Source organism: Acipenser ruthenus, chromosome 17, assembly GCF_902713425.1.
Source record: "Acipenser ruthenus chromosome 17, fAciRut3.2 maternal haplotype, whole genome shotgun sequence".
Taxonomy (NCBI): domain Eukaryota; kingdom Metazoa; phylum Chordata; class Actinopteri; order Acipenseriformes; family Acipenseridae; genus Acipenser; species Acipenser ruthenus.
Genome location: NC_081205.1, coordinates 17,084,890 through 17,105,605, shown reverse-complemented (window position 1 = coordinate 17,105,605; position 20,716 = coordinate 17,084,890). Strand labels below are relative to the sequence as shown.

Below are 20,716 nucleotides of genomic sequence, written 5' to 3'. Positions count from 1 at the left end.
CATGGTGTTTGGCTCGTGGGTTCAAACCCACAACATGCCCTATGGCAGTTATACTGCAGTGTTAACAAGACCTTTTTGATGAAGGGAAATCTCCTTTTAATCTAAAGGTCTATGTTGCAGCCATTTCGGTATGCCATGTAAAAATCGATTCAGTCTCCCCAGGAGCTCATTTCCTGGCAGGGCAATTTTTGAAAGGCACTCGGCGGCTTAAGCCACCAGTGAAGGATTTGGTTCCTCGCTGGAGGTTAAATGTAGTGCTTAATGCACTGACAAGACCTCCATTTGAGCCCATGCATTCAGCTGAGCTCTTTTACTCGTCACTGAAGTCAGTGTTATAGGGTCAGTTCATTTTGTAGTTTCGTTGATTTACGTGATGTTAAATAAAATTATGTTATTATTTGTTTATTTAGCGGCCGCCTTTATCCAAGGCGACTTACAGAGACTAGGGTGTGTGAACTATGCATCAGCTGCTTTAACAAGTAACCGTTTCCCTGCCTCCATTTGTCATGTCTTTTGTTCGTTCTTTTTTATAGTTTACATTCATTTCCTTGTTTACTACATTCGTAACTCCAGAAACTAAAAACGCTCACCATTTATAACAAATATAATAGAATTGTGTTGCATAATATTTCCCAGCCTGCCTGCTGGCTTGTCTTGTTCCCCCTGGTGGCCTGTGTCAGTAATGCACCCTCCTATTTCTCTCTACTTCTGATTTTGGGTTTTGTGCTCAGATCCCCCTTGGTGGCCTTTGTCAATAATGCACCCTCCTATTTTTCTCTGCAGCTGATTTTGGGTTCTGTGCTCAGATCACCCCTGAGCAGAGCAAGCGCAGCACCATGGTGGGCACCCCCTACTGGATGGCCCCAGAAGTGGTCACACGGAAAGCGTACGGCCCCAAAGTGGACATCTGGTCTCTGGGGATCATGGCCATCGAGATGGTGGAGGGGGAGCCCCCTTACCTCAATGAGAACCCCCTGAGGGTGAGTGTGAGAGGGCTGGCTAAAAAATGACTTTGAAGCCAAGTTGCCAGGAGCAGATTTGGTAGTTTGCTGGTTTAGTAGTGGTATCTGAGGGTAACGGGGGCTGTGTAAGTTCTGACTCTCCTTGTCTCTCAGGCCCTGTATCTCATTGCCACGAATGGCACCCCTGAGCTGCAGAACCCGGAGAAGCTCTCCCCGATCTTCAGGGACTTCCTGAACCGCTCTCTGGAGATGGACGTGGAGAAGAGAGGCAGCGGCAAGGAGCTGCTGCAGGTTAGAGGCTAGGGTGGGCTGGGCTGGGCGGGGCGTGGCTGTCACTGTGTCTGTCCATGTGTGCGTGTGTCTGTGAAATGTAGTCTAGGAGTGAGTTGGTATACCGGTATATGGTATTGACATTGTTCCTGTTGAGCTACAGCACAAGTATCCAAATTATGCAGTGGTTAATAGGTCTGGGTTCCTATGAACAAGTGAAGGAACGGGCAGTTTTCACATGAACACCTTTTTATTCTACGTCCTGTGTTCTACTTGTGTGCACTACATGTATGTGTTATACTTTGCAAACAGACACACACGACTTAAATAATCTTCAAATGTCAAGGGTGCTGAATTAGTGAAGGGACCTAATAGCACATGTACATTTTGAAATATACAGCTCTGGAAAAAATTAAGAGACCACTGCAAAATTATCAGTTTCTCTGGTTTTACCTTTTATAGGTATGTGTTTGGGTAAAATGAACATTTTTGTTTTATTCTATAAACTACTGACAACATTTCTCCCAAATTCCAAATAAAAATATTGTCATTTTAGAGCATTTATTTGCAGAAAATGACAACTGGTCAAAATAACAAAAAAGATGCAGTGTTGTCAGACCTCGAATGATGCAAAGAAAATAAGTTCATATTCATTTTTAAACAACACAATACTAATGTTTTAACTTAGGAAGAGTTCAGAAATCAATATTTGGTGGAATAACCCTGATTTTCAAGCACAGCTTTCATGCGTCTTGGCATGCTCTCCACCAGTCTTTCACATTGATGTTGGGTGACTTTATGCCACTCCTGGCGCAAAAATTCAAGCAGCTTGGCTTTGTTTGATGGCTTGTGACCATCCATCTTCCTCTTGATCACATTCTAGAGGTTTTCAATGGGGTTCAGGTCTGGAGATTGGGCTGGCCATGACAGGGTCTTGATCTGGTGGTCCTCCATCCACACCTTGATTGACCTGGCTGTGTGGCATGGAGCATTGTCCTACTGGAAAAACCAATCCTCAGAGTGGGAACATTGTCAGAGCAGAAGGAAGCAAGTTTTCTTCCAGGACAACCTTGTACTTGGCTTGATTCATGCCAAAGCTGCCCGATTCCAGCCTTGCTGAAGCACCCCCAGATCATCACCGATCCTCCACCACATTTCACAGTGGGTGCGAGACACTGTGGCTTGTAGGCCTCTCCAGGTCTCCGTCTAACCATTAGACAACCAGGTGTTGGGCAAAGCTGAAAATTGGACTCATCTGGGGGTGCTTCAGCAAGGCTGAAATCAGGCAGATTTGTCTTTGTGAAGGACGCATGAATCAAGCCAAGTATTTGCAATATTTTTATTTGGAATTTGGGAGAAATGTTGTCAGTAGTTTATAGTATTATTATTATTATTATTATTATTATTTATTTCTTAGCAGACGCCTTTATCCAGGGCTACTTACAATTGTTACAAGATATCACATTATATATTATTTCACATTATACAGATATCACATTATCTTACATACAATTACCCATTTATACAGTTGAGTTTTTACTGGAGCAATCTAGGTAAAGTACCTTGCTCAAGGGTACAGCAGCAGTATCCTCCACTGGGGATTGAACCCACAACCCTCCGGTCAATAGTCCAGAGCTCTAACCACTACTCCACACTGCTGCCCTAAGAATAAAACAAAAATGTTCATTTTACCCAAACACATACCTGTAAATAGTAAAACCAGAGAAACTGATAATTTTGCAGTGGTCTCTTAATTTTTTCCAGAGCTGTATATGTTAGTAACTTTCGTTGGGTAAATGAGCCCTACATTTTTTGTTCATTTTATAGTGCTGTAAATGAAACAGCATTCCAGAAAATTTCCTAATAAACTGTAGTGAACCACATTTGAAGAGATGAATGCACTTTTAAATTGTTACTAACTGCATCATTCTGAGAGTTCTCCTTAGTTTCAATATTCATAGCTCTATATATTACAGTTTGGTTTGTTTAAACCATCCCAGTAAAGCCAGGTACTTAGAATAGCTAATTTGGCTAATATTGGATGTGATCAATGAAATAAGTGATTGAATACAATGTACGCAGTGCTGCATTACGTGTGTTGTGTTGTTAATTTCCAATGACTCTTCCTGCAGCACCCCTTCCTGAAGCTGGCCAAGCCTCTGTCCAGCCTGACGCCTCTCATTCTGGCAGCCAAGGAAGCCATGAAGAGCAGCCGCTAGCCAAGCCTTCCTGTGCCACCGGCATCGGACCAGCCACCGCCACATGAGAACTGGAGCACCACCACGCCTTTCAATACTGCATCTCTCCCCTCGCTCTCCACCCTCCTCCTCGCCTTTCAAACTGCATCTCTCCCCCTCGCTCTCCACTCTCCCCCTCGCCTTTCAAACTGCATCTCTCCCCCACGCTTTCCACCCTCCTCCTCGCCTTTCAAACTGCATCTCTCCCCCTCGCTCTCAACTCTCCCCTTCGCTCTCCACCCTCCTCCTCGCCTTTCAAACTGCATCTCTCCCCCTCGCCTTTCAAACTGCATCTCTCCCCCTCGCCTTTCAAACTGCATCTCTCCCCCTCGCCTTTCAAACTGCATCTCTCCCCCTCGCCTTTCAAACTGCATCTCTCCCCCTCGCCTTTCAAACTGCATCTCTCCCCCTCGCTCTCCACTCTCCCCCTCGCCTTTCAAACTGCATCTCTACCCCTCACTCTCTACTCTCCCCCTCTCCTTTCAAACTGCATCTCTCCCCCTCGCTCTCCACTCTCCCCCTCGCCTTTCAAACTGCATCTCTCCCCCTCGCTCTCCACTCTCCCCCTCGCCTTTCAAACTGCATCTCTCCCCCTCGCTCTCCACTCTCCCCCTCGCCTTTCAAACTGCATCTCTCCCCCTCGCTCTCCACTCTCCCCTACGCCTTTCAAACTGCATCTCTTCCCCTCGCTCTCCACTCTCCCCCTCGCCTTTCAAACTTCATCTCCCCCCACGCTCTCTACTCTCCCTCACACTCTCTACTCTCCCTCACGCTCTCTACTCTCCACTCTCACCTTTCAAACTGCATCTCTTCCCCTCGCTCTCCACTCTCCCCCTCGCCTTTCAAACTTCATCTCCCCCCACGCTCTCTACTCTCCCTCACACTCTCTACTCTCCCTCACGCTCTCTACTCTCCACTCTCACCATTCAAACTGCATCTCGCCCCCTCTCTCCCTACTCTCCCCCATGCTCTCTACCCTCTCTGTTTTCTCGCTCGCTCTCGCTCTCGCTCTCTCTCTCTCTCTCTCTCATGATCTGTGTGTCTCTCCTTCTCTCCTCTGCTGTGCCTGGGTATCTACATTAGGAATGGGTAAAAAGGCTCTGGTTTTCCCTCCTCCACTTTGAACTTCTTGAGCCAGTTGTTTGTGAATTGATTGCGATACCAAACAGCGAGTAGGGCATCCATGTACCTGCACACATTCACACATACCATTTTCACCACAAATGTGATTTATCGATTGGAATCTGTCTCTAGTTAATAAAAAAAAAAAACTTAAAATTTTTTAAAAAGTATTGTTCGGCGCCCTTTTGGATCCGATTGTTCTTTACCGTGGAAAGCGGTTGAATGACAGCAATTCATCCCAAATGGCGCCCACAAAAACCTTGTGGTGATGGGAAGTCGGCTGCACTTTCATGTAAGTTGAGCTCACCTAGTTTGATCAATGTGGAACGAAGGTTCTGCTGTGTATAATTTGAATGAAGAATTGGGTTCAAAGGTAATGGTGTACACCCTAAAGGGGAGTAGGATTCCAGACCTCTTTCCTTGTCTCTAATCTCAATACTTGAATTGCAGAGCTCTGTTAACCTTGAAGGGGGCGCTTTTTAATTCATGTTCTATGACCTTTTATTGTTTCTTAAAATACAAAAAGAAAGTGTTTTTTTAGTGTATAGGGTGAGCTGTTTCTTTCTTTATTTACTAGGACTCGGGAAGCTTAACCCTTCAGATTTTTTAATTGTTTTGTATATTATGTACTTAAAGTGGAAATTGCAGCCTAGCTATCCGGACATTTTTATATTTCAAGTAGCTGTGTGTGTACACTGTTATTTTTGTTTATTTTTAAACTAACAATCTTCTTGATGGTTTAGCACTTGAGATTTTACAGGTTTCCTGCTAGTTCGACGAGTCAAACGATTATTACTGTATTTCTATTTTTTTGGTTCTCAGAGTTTAACTGCCTTGTTTCTGCAAAAAAAATAAACTAAAAGGAAATTTAAACTTTGATGGAATGTGGTTTTGTTATTGTTAATGTTTGAAGTCTTTCTCAATCTTTGTAGACATTGAGAAAGGCTTCTAGTCGATTGAGTTTCTTTTAGAATGTCTTAATGCTGTCACATTGAGTGTTTGTTTAATAGTTATGGATAACCAATCACCATCACAGATTTATTATGATTCCAGTACATGTTCGTCTGTGCACATACTATAGTTACACCGTTTTAAAATAACAACACTTTGTATGTTTAATAGTAGTTCCTGAGTCCAGACTTCTTTTTCAGCTTGAGGAGGCAGACCACTCAGTTTTGTTTAGTGGTCCTCTCACCCAAACTGCACGAGGTCCCTTCTAACAATAAGACACCCGACACACAACGCATTATCTACAAGTTCAATCACAGTAGGGTCATTCCAGATCTAGTGGGGAGCCCTTAAATCATGCTTTTAAATGGGAAGGACATCAGCCTAGGCCAGTGATGCAGTTGTGCCTTGTTGTGGAATAAAAACCTGGATTTGAATGGGTCTTGGGCACCACTGGTGCAGGCCACCTCCAACATTTTCAAACTGGGCATTTTTACCACCTTCAGACACGCTCCCACCTTGTGGAGTTGCGGGAGCTCCATAGCTCTTCTTTTCAATGCACTCAATACCTACCCTGGATCCCTTTTCTCCATCACTTGTGGTTTATGTATCATCAACCACACAAGGAGGAAACCTCAATGCTGTCCCTTAGATTCCCTCATAGCATTAATACATCTGGGGTTAATTGACAATTTAGAAACCAAAATACTTCCTACTGTTGAATTAACTGTCATAGAACTTTGAGAAATTTCAAATTCTAGCACATTCTAAGCATGAGACATTTAGTAAACAATGTGACTTTTGACACAAATCAGCTACTTTGGCCACTTTCCCAATAAAGCAAGCACCACAACTTTACTTGTAAAGTTACCATCTAGTTTATTTATATAATGGTTAATGTATTCATTTAAATTTATTTATTTATTTATTTATTTATTTATTTATTTATCTATCTATCTATCTATCTATCTATCTATCTATCTATCTATCTATCTATCTCTGTATGTACCGATTTCAATGCACTTCATATATTTATTTCGATGTTTGGTATAACAGTATAACAAGTAGTCTGCGAATAGATTTTACGGGGCCGGTTAGCTCAGTTGGTTAGAGCGTGGTGCTAATAACGCCAAGGTCGCGGGTTCGATCCCCGTACTGGCCATTGATTTTTTTTTTTTTTTTTTTTTAGTACTACAATTTTAACTAACGTTACTGATATAGTTGGAACCGAATTTATATTTGTTATGCTTTACAGTGCCAGTACATCGAAATGATATAAAAAGAACGTTGCCAGTAGTATCGTATAATGCGTGGAATCGTATATGCCAGCTCGAGGTTTTATTGGGTATTTTGAAGCTGGGTGACAATACATGTATGTTTGCACCCACGCAGAAAAGCAACCGTCTTCAGCCATTGTGTTGTTTTCGAGAGAATACAACTAAAGTGGCACCAAAAGCCGTATTTTCGGGTTTTACCGCGCTTTATGTGGCTTGATGAAGTATGTCCATTGCCAGTTGCCATCTTTTGAACAACTTTATTGACATAAGGCAGTGTAAGCAAAGATATTCCTTATAGACGTATGTGTTAAGGAGGGGTGTCTGTAAATTAATCTAGGTGAATCATGTTTAAAAATGCAATCGTTTAAAAAGAGAAGGCTTGGAATAGGAAATGTGGCAGATTTTACATTATACAGATAGGGGTTAAGTCGCTACCGGAACTCTTTGGAGTCCCATGATGCGCCGCTTATGCACGGACGGAAGTTCCCATTAATTCAGCGGAGTGGCCCGTCTTGTCTATAGAAGGTCTTACTTTGGTGTGAGTTTGTTGGTGGTCTTTGAAGCGGCATGTGTTGATGTTACGGTAAGTCACACAGTTGTTGTGCTGCGTTTTGGTACGCGTTGAGGACGTGCACCGCTTGTGCAGTAGTACAGATATATTCAATTATGTGTTCTACCACGGTCAATGAGACGATTATGACTTTATCGGCCATAGGGTCTAAATTGTATACTAGTTTGATGGAATAATCGTTCTGGAGCAAATGTTTCATTCTTATGCCGGTGAAGTGTGTTTCACTTTCTCCCTGGTTTAGAGACCTGTACTGTGGGATATGTAGCTTATTGAAATACTCTCTTCGAGAGAGGGATATTTGTATCTGTATAATCTGTTGTTAAATACTTAGAACTGTACGCAACCTTTTTGTATTTAAAGATATTAATTTTATGACCCTATAATCCTCATTAATCTCTATCGGAATAAAGAAAAACTTTTTTTTTTTTTTTTTTTTTTGCTACGAATAAAGAATATTTTAATTATGGACTTGCTGGGTATTTTATGCTGATAAGAAAATCTGTCAGGACAACTGTTAAACTACTGAAAATAACAAAAACACAACGATATAAACTAAGTGAATGCAATTAGGATCAGCGATGAGCAATTGACGTAATTTGTCACGTCTGTTAAGCGAAACAGAATCCGGCTCTGTCAAGATATAAATGCAAAAAAAAAGTGACTTTGTTTCGTAATTGACACATTTTTCTGAGTTTAATTAGGAAACATAATCGGCTCAACATAAATTTAAAGGGACGTTATATGATAAAAAATAAAACCCGAACAATTTAACCCCTAAATGTAATGTATTCATCTCGGCGCCAAGTTTTCAGATATTAACCAAGGTAATAGTGAATGCTACCTTAAAAACAAGAATTGCATCATAAAGAACTATTGAAAAACACTGACAAAACCCAACTTCAAAAACATAGAACACGACCACCTCCTACAAAGAGCTAACGGTTACAAACGTGGCTGCTAACAAATCAGGAAAACTTCTATGTTCATTTCTTAACTAAGCGAATAAACTCGAAGCCTTTGATCAACCTAAAAGATCTTCATACCAATTCGGTAATAAGAAATAAACTTATAAATAAGAATTTAAATAATCTATTAAAATTTGTACAAATTTCAGATGAGAGTTTGGATCCTTCACCCTTCTTGCATTCAGTTGACCTCAAACAAATATCCTCAGATCAGAAAGATAAGTTAACTGAGGAATTTACTCATTTGGAATTCAAGGACATTTTTAAAATGGTGTGGATAGCTAACAAACTCACTATCTCCCTCCAAATCCTGAACTTTACCTTCTCGCCTCACAAGGCTTCTATCTCTATCGTATCATAAATGCTTCAGAAGAAGAACCAGTGGATAAATCTAGGAAATTGTCATTCATCCCAAAAAACACTTTTTTCTGCTATTTTCAAAAATCAGAAGTCACAATACTGAGAACTTCTTAATTAATAATACAATTCGATATTGGTGTAAAATGAAAGCTTTAATAAAATCACCCATTACAATTCCCAAATATACACAGCTGTGGAATAATCCCTGGATCAGGATCCAAGGGAGCTCCCCTTCCTGGCCCTCTTAGATATCTACTGGTATAAATCAGATCAATTATTTGGTTAAAAACCATGCAAGACATTTTCTGAATTAAGAAATGTTTTAAGAATGTTTTAATCAAATATAGCAATCGCATCCTGGATACTTGTTTAAAATGTAAAATGCAAACCGTCTGTTTGATACATTCCTTCTGGGGTTGCTGGAAGATTAGGAGACTGTGGAGTGAGTCGGAGAGCTGGCTGTCCTCCACTTTCCAGACTACTATAGATTTGACCTCCTCCCTCTGCCTGCTCCACGATTCAATTCATGACTAACCCGAGGTGTCCTTTTGGCTGGATAGCGATGTTATCTTCACTTGTTCTGAAGAAGCTAATCCTGCAAAACTGAAAGTTAAGATCAGCTCCTAAAATCCAGCAATGGAAAAATGTAATGCTTTACTATTTAAACATTGAAAAAAGCCTGGCAGAAGATAAGTTGGGGGATCTCCGGCCCTCCTATTCGTGGTTGGGTTTTTATTGTTTGATAAAAAGCAGCATAATAGGTGGGCATTAAACAGGAAACAGAACACATACATCTCTCTTTACCAGGGTTAGAGTGAGGGGGCTATTTTACTCTGGTTTGAAATTGTGCTCATCCATATACAAATATGTGACTGAAAATGTACATCAAAGCAGTGACGCTTCAAATAGGACAGGAAGGGATTTATTCTAGAATGTATTCATTAAAAGGCTACTACACCCCCAGTACCAATATGGGCTATTCCACCCCTCCCTAAAAAAATGCAGGGTTATTCTAATTCTGACTGTTACTTGCACAACTTGTAATATCTTACTGACAAATAAAAAGGTCTGGTGTACATCAGATACCAGAACAAATCTGTAAATCCTCTGCCTATGTATTAGTCTGGGGTGGAATATGTGCATCATTTTGCAAGTCGTCTTTGTTTCAGACAATGTGCACAGGGGAATTCAGGTTTCAATAATGCACAAGAGATCTGTACAGGTGAGAGACCATTTAATGTTCTTGCTGCCTCTGGCAATTAGAGAGGAGCTTTAGGGGGCAGGTAGCCTCGGCTCGCCCTGTATATCGAAATAAATGCGCAAAGCAGATTGGTTTTTCTTAATAGGTACACTTATCCTAGCTAGAGAACTGGATAAGCAGTTCTTTCAGAAGGTGATTGTAATTGTACTGACCATGCATTTGCCATGTCTTGTGAATCCCATGTGTGTCATGAGCAGCAACAAGGACGTGCTGCTGAAGCTTTCAGTGTGACCCCAGTGTGGAGAGAGCAGCAACAAGGACGTGCTGCTGAAGCTTTCAGTGTGACCCCAGTGTGGAGAGAGCAGCAACAGGGACGTGCTGCTGAAGCTTTCAGTGTGACCCCAGTGTGGAGAGAGCAGCAACAAGGACGTGCTGCTGAAGCTTTCAGTGTGACCCCAGTGTGGAGAGAGCAGCAACAAGGACGTGCTGCTGAAGCTTTCAGTGTGACCCCAGTGTGGAGAGAGCAGCAACAAGGACGTGCTGCTGAAGCTTTCAGTGTGACCCCAGTGTGGAGAGAGCAGCAGGAGACACACGATGGAAGCCTTCCAGAGACTCAACTACCTCTATCAGGTACCATTAGAGCTGCATCCACCTATTGTTCTGATTGAGCTCTCCACATGTGTGTCTTATTTGCCATTCCAAGAAGAAACAGCTGCTTGTGTTTGTGTGGATTGCTGTTCACCACAGTCAGCTGTTTCTTCACTCATTTCACTCTGAATGGTAAATTAGCTCAAACAGCACCTAATTTCTGTTCACACAGCACTAGGTACAATCTTATACAAAGAGAGCAATTGAAGAAACACACTCAACTTGATTAGAGGTAGCCACTGAACACATGTTTAGAAGTAAAAAAACAGAGAAAAGGCTGATTTTAGTTTGTTTTTATATAACATGTTGTGGTTTAAACATTTTAAATGCTTTGTCATTGACTGAGTGCTGATCTACACTCTCCTCAGCTCATTGACACGGAGTGCTGATCTACACTCTCCTCAGCTCATTGACACGGAGTGCTGATCTACAGTCTCCCATGAATTGGTTGTAATAAAGTACCTTGTGAGTGAGTGAGTGAAGAGTTTGAAATAAGTAAACTGGTGATTGCTGTTAGATGTCCCATTATTTTTGCAGTAGTGTGTGTGTGTGTGTGTGTTGTGTGTGATGTCTGTATGGTATGGTGTGGTGGGTACATGTGTGGTGTCTGTGTGTTCTAGTTGAATGGTGTCTGTCTCTTATAGGCTGCGCACTGTGTCCTGGCCCAGAACCCAGACAATGTGGAGCTTGCTCGGTTCTACTGCCACACTGAGAGAACCATCTCCAGGCGCCTGGTCCTCAGACAGTGAGTATGTAAGGGGCCGCTCGGGTTAACTGTCCACACGTTATTAGGGATCCTAGAAATCTGATGCAAAGCAATGGGAGAAAACATAGTTTTGATCTTGTCAAATTTTTTGTTTTGGGAGGGGGGGAGGGTTGGTTGGTAACAAAATCAATACAATTATCAACACCAGTATATTAGCTTTACATTTTTAGGACAAAAACACAGTCTCCCATATGACATCATGATCACAGTCACTATCTTTCTTTTTTTTTTGTTCTACAGAGATCCATCTGTTAAAAGAACAGTGTGTAAAAAATGCTGCTCCCTGCTGATTCCTGGAGTAACTGCAACAGTGAGACAGAGAAGTATGTTCTAAAAACATTGAGAAAGTGTGTGCTGTGGTGGCTGTTTGTTGTTTCTTTTAGTATTTCTAAAAGTAGCACTCCTCAGTGTTTTTATACTTCTGGATACAATGCCACAAGTATACCAGTTAGTGACGGCCACAGAAAACACGGCTCTGTTCCCTAAGCAATCAGTCAGTGGATTTCTTCACTGCCTGTGTTTCTGCTCCCTCTTCCTCCTCAGAGTATAATCGGAGACAGAGGCTGACAGTGGTGCGATGCCTGAGCTGCGGGCAGACCAAGCGCTTCCGCAATGACCCCGAGTACCAGCTGTGGGTGGAGCGGCCCGAAGCCTTGCTGCAGAACCAGCCCAAGCCCGGGGAGACTCTCTGCCCTGGCACAGCAAGGGGTTCCTGCCCACAGGAAAGCTCCGGTGAGGTCACACCCACACAACTGCATTCATGTCTTTTCAGATCAAAAATATTTTACCTAGTCTTCTAGTTTCTTCTGTCTAAAGCCTTGGTTTTTAACCTAACTCCACAGGGTACATATTTGCTAAATATTTGTTTTAAATGTGCATTGTACCCCAGTACACCTAGGGGCAACACCTTGCATAATATTTTATTATTATTATTTTTTTTTTCCCCCAAACAAACTGCACAGGTCATGTTCCAATGCAGATGTTTTACAATGACAGTAACTCTTCCAGATTCATTACATAATACAATTCCTTTCTTGCACCTTTTTTATTTCAGGTATATTGCATACACTGCATAATTTTACCATCTAGGCAACAAAGTCATGAATTACAACAGAAAACCTCAAAGTTCCAAACCCTACGCTTTTACAAACCAAGTATGGCAATGTAAGCATGTGTAATACTCTGTAAACAGGACACTATTGTACTGTATTGTTTTGCTTTCTTCATATTGTTCATCAGGTTAAAGGTGAATAAACACCTCCCATCCTTGATTTGGTTGTAGCTTTGAGGTTTTACTGGAAGTGTTCACTGCAGTCTTTACATCTATCTGGTGCTCTGAATTAGGACTATCTAAATTTTCTAGTCTTTTCCTCAGTGCTAGAAGGGGATGTTTCTCAGTTAATACAGCAGGAATTATAGCACGATTCACTTTCATTTAAGTGTGTGCAATACTGACTTCTTTTGTCTCCTGGTTTGAACAGAACTGAATTCAGAGGCCAGGCCTCCAGCCCCTGGGCCCTACACAGCCACTCAAGCCCTCAGCTGAAGCTGTCCTGCATCCAGGGAATCTGGCTCTTCTAAACAGACTGGACTGGAAATTAACATGTGTTCGTGCCATATGTGTTCAGCCCACTAGGGGGCGTGGCACTGACCTGAGCACTCTTTCACGTCTCTCTTTAGCCTGCTTAATCTCAACTGTTTGAATCCGCAGCAAGGTTTGTTTGTAAAATAGTTGTTTTTTATTGAACATTTAAAACATAGTATTCTAAAATGTCGTCTTTTTTGTAGATTTTCACATATTAAAGGGTAGTGAGTTAAGACATGTGTTTTGTATTTATATAATAAAAAAAGTGACTCCCTTTTATAATTCTTATGAAGATGAAAGACAGTTCCAGGTTGAAATGTTTGTCTAATTTTAATATTCATCACATCTCGCAATACTGAACAACACACTGAACACTGAAGTTGTTTAAAGACGACGGTCACATTAAAAGATGGATGCAAACTAGGGCTGGAAGGATGGAAAATCTAAGAATTTGTAAATATACAAGTTAATTTCTGCAAATATCCTTTGATAGTTCCATTAAAGGTGACACAACTTCCATAATGAATATATCATTTTTGGCCATCATGTGTAGACATTGATATAGTCCCTTCTCCTTAAAAACAAACTAGCTGATATTCAGCGAGTGCTGGCGTGGCTGGTCTGAGGCAGGTGAGTGCTGTGTCTCTGGACCCCTCACCCCTCCTTTGTCCTACCCCCCTGATCCTGGGCAGTCTTGGCCTGTGGGACCCGGTAGCGGCTCTTCTGGGAGTAGAGCAGGTTCCTGCTGAAGAGACGAGGGATGTGTCCCTGATACAGGAACAGCGCCAGGGTCATTCCTGGAATAGAACACAATAAACACTTAGCTCTACACTTCACATGGGGTGAGGATCAGGGTGTAGCGCTACATTTCACATGGGGTGAGGATCAGGATGCAGCTCTATATACATGGGGAGAGGATCAGGTTGTAGCTCTACACTTCACATGGGGAGAGGATCAGGTTGTAGCTCTACACTTCACATGGGGTGAGAATCAGGGTGAAGCTCTACACTTCACATGGAGTGAGGATCAGGGTGCAGCTCTATACATGGAGGAGAGTATCGGTGTAGCACTACACTTCACATGGGGGAGAGGATCAGAGTGTAGCTCTACACTTCACATGGGGTGAGGATCAGGTTGCAGCTACACATCACATTGGGTGAGGATCAGGGTGAAGCTCTACACTTCACATGGGGTGAGGATCAGGGTGCAGCTCTATATACATGGATGAGAGGATCAGGGTACAGCTCTATATACATGGGGAGAGGATCAGGGTGTAGCACTACACTTCACATGGGGTGAGGATCAGGGTGCAGCTCTATATACATGGGGAGAGGATCAGGGTGTAGCACTACACTTCACATGGGGAGAGGATCAGGGTGCAGCTACACTTCACATGGGGTGAGGAGCAGGGTGAAGCTCTACACTTCACAGGTCTCAAAGGGTTAGCCCTCTATTTTGAACAAACACCTTTGTGCACTGAGCACTAAATAGATAAGCAATGAATTTGGAAAGACCTAACCAACACTGTCCCTCGGTGGTTATATCTTCATTACCCATGCAGAACCGGCTGAGGAGGGTCTGTGTGTGAGTCTGTATGACTCTGAGGACAGCTGCTCACCAGTGATTGGCCCTAGCCAGTAGACGGTGGCGTACTCCTGCAGCGTGTATCCCGAGCAGTGGAAGGTGAGTGCGAAAGCCAGCGCTGGATTGAAGAGGCCAGTGGTGTAGCTGCTAGCTGCAAGGAGAGCACTGCAACATTAGACAAGCACGGCAGTGCACTGCTACACATCAAGAGTGATGAGATGTTCGCAATTTATACTCCGTTTCACTAACACTCATTTCTCACGTGCTGTGCTTTTTTTGTATATGTGTTAAAGAGCTGCTCTTCGGTTCTAATTACTTGCAACAGATAAATGTAACAGCCAGCGCCATCTAGTGATTGCCACTTTGCAAACAAGTTTCCTTTTGTTTTGCTGGCAGTATACTAACTATGCACTAGATGGTGCTGGTGTTTACTAATAGAAAGATGCTTCATTAAATAGGTCTTTGGCAGGCAACTAATATAGAACTGATAAGCTGCTCCAAAACTTGTACTGAAAAGCACCTTACCAGAAAAAAAAGCTGTAGTGGAGTAATTGCAGTAAGAACCACTCTCAAACAATCGCAAACGTCATAAATAAGTAAAGGGACGGTAAACGAAAGAAGAACGTCATTGGAAGCTACTGCTCTACAGGTGCGCAAAGGCTTCTAAATATCTTGTTATAATACGTAATACAACTACTACCAATAAGAATAAGAATCCATCTCACATTTCTAAACACATTCTATTCACATTTCATAAAGCAAGATCAACACTAATTTAATTCTTAACACGTGTTGATCGCTCATTAGGGTAGTCAAAGTTTTGAGTGTTTAAGTTATTATTATTATTATTATTATTATTATTATTATTATTATTATTATTATTATGATGATGATGATGATGATGATGCTCACAGTGCCTTTAATGTCATGATCCCAATGTTGTTTTTAATCAGCTCACCTGCGCAAGTGAGAAGGGTGATAGTTAGCGCTGTGAGCGGGACCCTGAAGAGCGCGGTGCTGTGCCGGAGACGCAGAGCGAGAAGGTGGTAAAAGAATGCGCACACACCCTCCGCGAAGGCGCCCTGCGGGACCGAGACTTGCAGCGCCGCGCTGCAATCCTGGGACATCATGTTCTGGATCATGTGCATATCCGTGAGCTCTAGGATCCAGTAGCGGATGGCCAGGGCGCTGGCGAGGGCTGCTCCGGCGAACTGACCCACCAGGCTGGAGAAGGCGACCCAGGGCGAGACCTTTAAGAGGAGGAAGCACTGTAGAGTCACTGTTGGGTTACCAGAAGCCCCCTGCGAACAAATTCCGTGAACCACCAGAATGAGAAAGAGCAGAGTCACGGAGACGTCCGGGCCGAACCCCCCCGCCCACGCTCCCACTTCCATTAAAGTCCGCAGCTCATGCCAGCAGGCTACGAGCATGAAAGAGGCAGGGAGCTCAGCAGAGAAGCCCCTGAGCATGGAAAGCCGCCTTAGCAGACGACGGGCAACCTCACTGAGGAGAAGGACTGCCAGGAAATATCCCAAAGAGACGTTTAGTCCAGACATGTTAGTTTCAGACTGCACAGTGGACAGGCTGGGGGGTTGGGGAGACACACCAGCTGCAGTTCTAATTTATATTGAAATTTCAGCTAACGTGGCACAAAACCGGCAAGTTTTAATTTGCTAGCATTTCCAAGTAAACAAAAGTCAAGGTTAGTCTTGGAAATTCAACACCTGCGACTGATAAAACAAAGAAGCATTTATAGTACATCACAGATGTAGGCACACAACGGAAATCAATGGGTCTTGTGGTTAAGTGATAAAATGTACTATTTGTACTGAAGCCTTTTTAGAATCAGCAGAGAAGTCTCCAGGGTGACCGGTTACATTTAGACTGTTCCTCCTGAAACACCAACAATGTATGTAGTATTGTAGAAGAAAGCACCTTCCAGCCGAGCTCTGCTCTACAACAGTCAGGCAGGCCTGACAGGAAAATGACCACTGAAGGGACCGCATAAAGCGGTCTTTATAACAGTTTTTTTAAGGTGATTTAAACGCCCTACTTTAAATGAATGTTATATTTATGTGGAGACTGTAGATTTTGTTTTGCAGATTAGTTTAATTATAAATTCCATAAACCTGCATTCACAACCCAACAAACTCCGCTACTGGCAATGCCACTGGTCTTCAGTATTACATCGGTACGGAATACAGAGCGCATTGTGAAAGTGGGTTTGTAGTAACCATTTGAAAACAAAGGCTAGTCTTTTTTACATTTCTTTTTTAAGCTTTAGCAGAACTTGTCTTGGAGGTCTCTTTATAACTTTCTAGTGATTAAAGTAGAAACAGGGGCTTGTCTAACTGGCATCGTGGTTCAGTACCACTTCTGATGTGTAAAGCCACCACCAAAAAGGAAATGTATTAAAAAATAATGAGCTAATGACAATGTGAATCCTTACTACAGACAAGCGGGTATTAGGACCGAGGAAGGGCTCCACTGAGAGGACACAGAGCTGCCCTGGCTCCCCCGAGGACAGCGCAGCTCTGAGATCGGCTCCCCCGAGGACAGCGAAGCTCTGAGATCGGCTCCCCCGAGGACAGCGCAACTGTGAGATCGGCTCCCCCGAGGACAGCGCAGCTCTGAGATCGGCTCCCCTGAGGACAGCGCAGCTCCGAGATCGGCTCCCCCGAGGACAGCGCAGCTCTGAGATCGGCCCCCCCGAGGACAGCGAAGCTCTGAGATCGGCTCCCCCGAGGACAGCGCAACTGTGAGATCGGCTCCCCCGAGGACAGCGCAGCTCTGAGATCGGCTCCCCCGAGGACAGCGCAGCTCCGAGATCGGCTCCCCCGAGGACAGCGCAGCTCCGAGATCGGCTCCCCCGAGGACAGCGCAGCTCTGAGATCGGCCCCCCGAGGACAGCGCAGCTCTGAGATCTGCTCTTCCGAGGACAGTGCAGCTCTGAGATCGGCTCACATAAAAGATGCAGCACACTTGTTTTAAACAGGTCAGCCCTGGCGTTCAGATTGTTTTTTAAGAACCTGGAGATCCATCCTGGAGACCTGCGACCGGCGACCTCTCCACACTCGAGCACGTTTGCAGCCAAACACTGCCTGGTTCATAGCAATGCAACACACTGTGAACGCACCTTCTTCAGAGAGATCATTGGCCAGCTTGGTGGAGAGCTGATACTGGTGTGACTGGAGACTACTTTGTTAGCGTGTCAATGTATTTTCAGTTCATTTACAAAGTTTTGTGGTGTTTTTATTGATGGGAAAGCCAATTTAGCAAACTTTTACTCTAGGAGTTATTTTAGGCATGCTTCTGCTGCTTCTCCTTGTAACAGTGGGAGATTATCAATGATACATTCAAGCAAACTCTGCTAAAGATGAAACAGAACACAACATTACAGGAGCCAGCTGGCATTCCACAGTGTAGCCTACTGTTTTACACTCCTATACGTTTTGCTGATAAAACATTACTGACTGCTCTCTGTAAATACTGGCAGACAAAACTACACAATGAAATGCAGATATGTAAAAAACAATGGAATAGTGTGTTGAACAGAAACAAAAACTTTGACCCCGACGTGATTTGAACACGCAACCTTCTGATCTGGAGTCAGACGCGCTACCGTTGCGCCACGAGGTCCTACCGAAATATGTTGTTGGTATGCAATACTAGAGCGCATGCAAACATTCCAAACGCTACGCACGCTAACGCCGATTAGAGGAAAACACTCGGTATCACCAGCCAACTCAATGCGCGTGCATTGCTAGCAGGGCTGTCTATGAAGTTTAAGAAAGTTTGTTTGATTCTCAGTTTTAAATGCTAAAAATAAAGCACATAATAGCCCCAAACATATTTAACCCAAGCCTACCTTAAATAAATCATAAAGCAAGCACATTCGATACAATTGACATTCTTAGTTTAACGTCAAATTAAAGTAATTGAATTTCAAGCATTTGTTGGTTTTAAAAAAAGGCATATTCTTGACTGGTAACAGGTGCGGAATTCTACACTGCTTGTTGTTGATTTACTGACATCTAGCGGTAGAGAAGTGTAAATATTCCAGCACGCGGATAGCGGAAATAACCTTTGGGTTTAGGAAGAGACACGTCGTGTTGTATGCAGGATATTCCATGCCAAAATCTAAAAAATGAATGAATATCGGAATTAAAAAAATGAATAAATGTATATGTATTTATTTATTTCGATATTTATTTATTCATTCGTTCATTTATTTATTTTTAATTTTGGCATGGAGTAGCCTCCATAGTTTTGCAGCAAGCCTTGAATACAATCCTTACGTTTGGCTGAGATATGCTGAAGAAAGGGTTATTGCATTTTCCATACGTCTACATATATTCACACAGTTAATATTTTCTACAGTATAAAAGTATAGCTATACATCAACAATGTTGATTTTCTTAGTGTTTGTTCATACTGGCACAAACAGGAGCGTTGCTCATGTAATGTCGTGGCAGAAGGCAGGAACGGTTAATGTAGCGGCAAAATAAACATAATTAAACATTTATTTTTGTATTTATTTGTGAATAAACTGGTCTATTTCTACAGTGATCTGATGTTTACGTAAAAAATCTGTCCTTCGAGCCGGATTTGAACCAGCGACCTAAGGATACCTATGTTTTTCCACTACAGTCCTCCGCTCTACCAACTGAGCTATCGAAGGCAGGTCTGTGTTTCTGCGGTAAGACTGACTGGTGTGCCTCGCATTAACACGGTGGGGGCGCCAGAGTCAATTCTAGGGCCCGATTAACCTATTCTTATGGTCGGACACCCGGTGTCATGGCAAATTTCACCCCACTGCCAAATTTGTCCCCCCCTGAGTCAAGTGACATATTAGCGCACGAGTCACGTGACGATTAGGTTTCGTGATGCGGAGAGGATAGGGTAAAACATTGGCATTTTACTTACTGAAAGTTACGTTTGCTTTTTTATTGGCATTTATTCGTATTATATTTATTTTTTTGTATCAATGTTTTTTTGTATCATAAATGGTTGTATTTTATTTGATTGCTCTTGTTTTACTTCCTGAAAATTACGTTTGCGTGGTTTTTATTTATTTATTTTTTTTACATTTATTCGTATTATTATTATATTTATTTTTAATATTTAAACAATGTTTTTTGTATCATAAATAGTTATATTTTATTTGATTGCTCTTCACGTGTTTACATAAGAGCATTACAGTAAATATAAAATACATTAAATATTGTTTAATTTCACACACACACACACACACACACACACACACACACACACACACACACACACACACACACACACACACACACACATATATATGCCTTCTCACATAACCCACAAAAAAAGAAGGACTTTAAAGAGGCTGCCTGTCTAAAAATGACATTACCAATTTATAGTGACGTGTTATCAGTAAATCATATGGACATTTCATACTCTTAACTTTTATAGTATGTAATTGTCTAATATCAGTAAATAGGAAACGAAATCGAATTTGAAATTGAAGCATTAATGTCTGAAACATGTACACGTAAAATGTGAAGTTGTTTATTACTTCAGAATTACATCTACTGTACTTTTATATCATGCTACACCCACCTTATTTGGCACAATTTCACTTCAATACAGTGAATCAGCCCCTCCCCAGCTGGTTCAATATAACTACATTAAACAAGGTGGGTGTTAGAACTGACATCCAGTTTACTTTTGATATCTCTGCCCTGGAAATACTCAAGTCAGGCAGTAATTCAGTAGCTCAGAAACTATCATACCAATACCAATTAAAAATGAAAGTGCAAAAGCATCTGCAATATTTCTCCAAATAAAAAGGTATCAATACAGAATCAGGGTCTGCTGAAAAAAATAAATTCTTCAAAATAAGTAGTTTGTGCGCTCATGAAAAATAAACACTGAAGAGAATGAGTCTTATTAACAATACACATGTAAATAGCTGTAAATTATGGTAATGTTGCTTGACAGGCATTACCACATTGGAGTGTTAGTATAATATGTACAAAAAAACATATACAGTAAAAAACAAAATAAACCTGTTACGCCTTTACTTACCATACTTACCCATGTGTGTAACTCTGCAAATGGAGCACATATACTCCTCCATACTTATGTAGTATGGAGTATACAGCAGTGTGGAGTAGTGGTTAGGGCTCTGGACTCTTGACCGGAGGGTTGTGGGTTCAATCCCAGGTAGGGGACACTGCTGCTGTAC

At 42.2% G+C, this 20,716-nt stretch overlaps 4 protein-coding genes and 3 non-coding genes across 9 annotated transcripts in view; 4 read left to right on the top strand and 3 right to left on the bottom strand.

Moving 5' to 3' along the window:
- Window positions 1–5,464, top strand: part of pak2b (p21 protein (Cdc42/Rac)-activated kinase 2b) — a 59,026-nt gene extending 53,562 nt beyond the window's left edge. For both annotated transcript variants that reach the window (XM_034039155.3, XM_034039156.3), the window contains exons 13-15: window positions 784–980; window positions 1,116–1,253; window positions 3,365–5,464. In XM_034039155.3, coding sequence (XP_033895046.1) covers window positions 784–980; window positions 1,116–1,253; window positions 3,365–3,451 — 422 coding nt within the window. In that variant the 3' untranslated portion in view covers window positions 3,452–5,464. The remainder of the gene's footprint in view (window positions 1–783; window positions 981–1,115; window positions 1,254–3,364) is intronic.
- On the top strand, window positions 3,456–5,464 carry LOC131697952 (putative uncharacterized protein ENSP00000383309). The gene is made up of 2 exons (XM_058990035.1): window positions 3,456–4,178; window positions 4,263–5,464. Exons 1-2 carry the CDS (start codon window positions 3,495–3,497, stop codon window positions 4,500–4,502), a joined length of 924 nt encoding a protein of 307 aa, XP_058846018.1. The 5' UTR covers window positions 3,456–3,494; the 3' UTR covers window positions 4,503–5,464.
- Window positions 5,465–6,627: 1,163 nt separating this feature from the next.
- Window positions 6,628–6,701, top strand: trnai-aau (transfer RNA isoleucine (anticodon AAU)). The gene has a single exon. It is a non-coding gene; the product is annotated as a tRNA-Ile (tRNA).
- Window positions 6,702–7,098: 397 nt separating this feature from the next.
- Window positions 7,099–13,498, top strand: rpp21 (ribonuclease P 21 subunit). 2 transcript variants are annotated; one of them, XR_004664256.2, is made up of 7 exons: window positions 7,099–7,399; window positions 10,171–10,543; window positions 11,206–11,306; window positions 11,568–11,650; window positions 11,871–12,059; window positions 12,382–12,491; window positions 12,809–13,498. XR_004664256.2 is itself a non-coding variant. In XM_058990031.1 (6 exons), exons 2-6 carry the CDS (start codon window positions 10,508–10,510, stop codon window positions 12,871–12,873), a joined length of 474 nt encoding a protein of 157 aa, XP_058846014.1. In that variant the 5' UTR covers window positions 7,101–7,399; window positions 10,171–10,507; the 3' UTR covers window positions 12,874–13,498. The 2 variants fall into 2 exon arrangements, 1 of the variants encoding a protein (XP_058846014.1); XM_058990031.1 differs by lacking the exon at window positions 12,382–12,491 and having other exon boundaries at window positions 7,101–7,399.
- On the bottom strand, window positions 13,422–16,074 carry aqp12 (aquaporin 12). Its single transcript, XM_034038574.3, has 3 exons — window positions 15,455–16,074; window positions 14,531–14,647; window positions 13,422–13,709 (listed from the first exon to the last, which is right to left on the bottom strand). Exons 1-3 carry the CDS (start codon window positions 16,050–16,052, stop codon window positions 13,567–13,569), a joined length of 858 nt encoding a protein of 285 aa, XP_033894465.1. The 5' UTR covers window positions 16,053–16,074; the 3' UTR covers window positions 13,422–13,566.
- Window positions 16,075–18,063: 1,989 nt separating this feature from the next.
- On the bottom strand, window positions 18,064–18,135 carry trnaw-cca (transfer RNA tryptophan (anticodon CCA)). Its single transcript has one exon. It is a non-coding gene; the product is annotated as a tRNA-Trp (tRNA).
- Window positions 18,136–19,089: 954 nt separating this feature from the next.
- trnay-gua (transfer RNA tyrosine (anticodon GUA)) lies at window positions 19,090–19,177 on the bottom strand. The gene is given in 2 exon segments: window positions 19,090–19,125; window positions 19,141–19,177. It is a non-coding gene; the product is annotated as a tRNA-Tyr (tRNA).
- Window positions 19,178–20,716: the final 1,539 nt, after the last annotated feature.

What these genes read in the sequence shown, in the direction of transcription:
- aqp12 (XM_034038574.3), bottom strand. Translation starts at nt 16,052, where the DNA reads ATGTCTGGACTAAACGTCTCTTTGGGATATTTCCTGGCAGTCCTTCTC. An exon ending in CACCCTTCTCACTTGCGCAG is followed by an intron (nt 14,648 to 15,454) that starts GTGAGCTGATTA and finishes CTCTCCTTGCAG; the next exon opens with CTAGCAGCTACACCACTGGC. An exon ending in CTGGCTAGGGCCAATCACTG is followed by an intron (nt 13,710 to 14,530) that starts GTGAGCAGCTGT and finishes GTTCTATTCCAG; the next exon opens with GAATGACCCTGGCGCTGTTC.
- LOC131697952 (XM_058990035.1), top strand. Translation starts at nt 3,495, where the DNA reads ATGAGAACTGGAGCACCACCACGCCTTTCAATACTGCATCTCTCCCCT. An exon ending in CTCTCCACTCTCCCCCTCGC is followed by an intron (nt 4,179 to 4,262) that starts CTTTCAAACTTC and finishes CTCCACTCTCAC; the next exon opens with CTTTCAAACTGCATCTCTTC.
- rpp21 (XM_058990031.1), top strand. Translation starts at nt 10,508, where the DNA reads ATGGAAGCCTTCCAGAGACTCAACTACCTCTATCAG. An exon ending in GACTCAACTACCTCTATCAG is followed by an intron (nt 10,544 to 11,205) that starts GTACCATTAGAG and finishes TGTCTCTTATAG; the next exon opens with GCTGCGCACTGTGTCCTGGC. An exon ending in TGCAACAGTGAGACAGAGAA is followed by an intron (nt 11,651 to 11,870) that starts GTATGTTCTAAA and finishes CTTCCTCCTCAG; the next exon opens with AGTATAATCGGAGACAGAGG.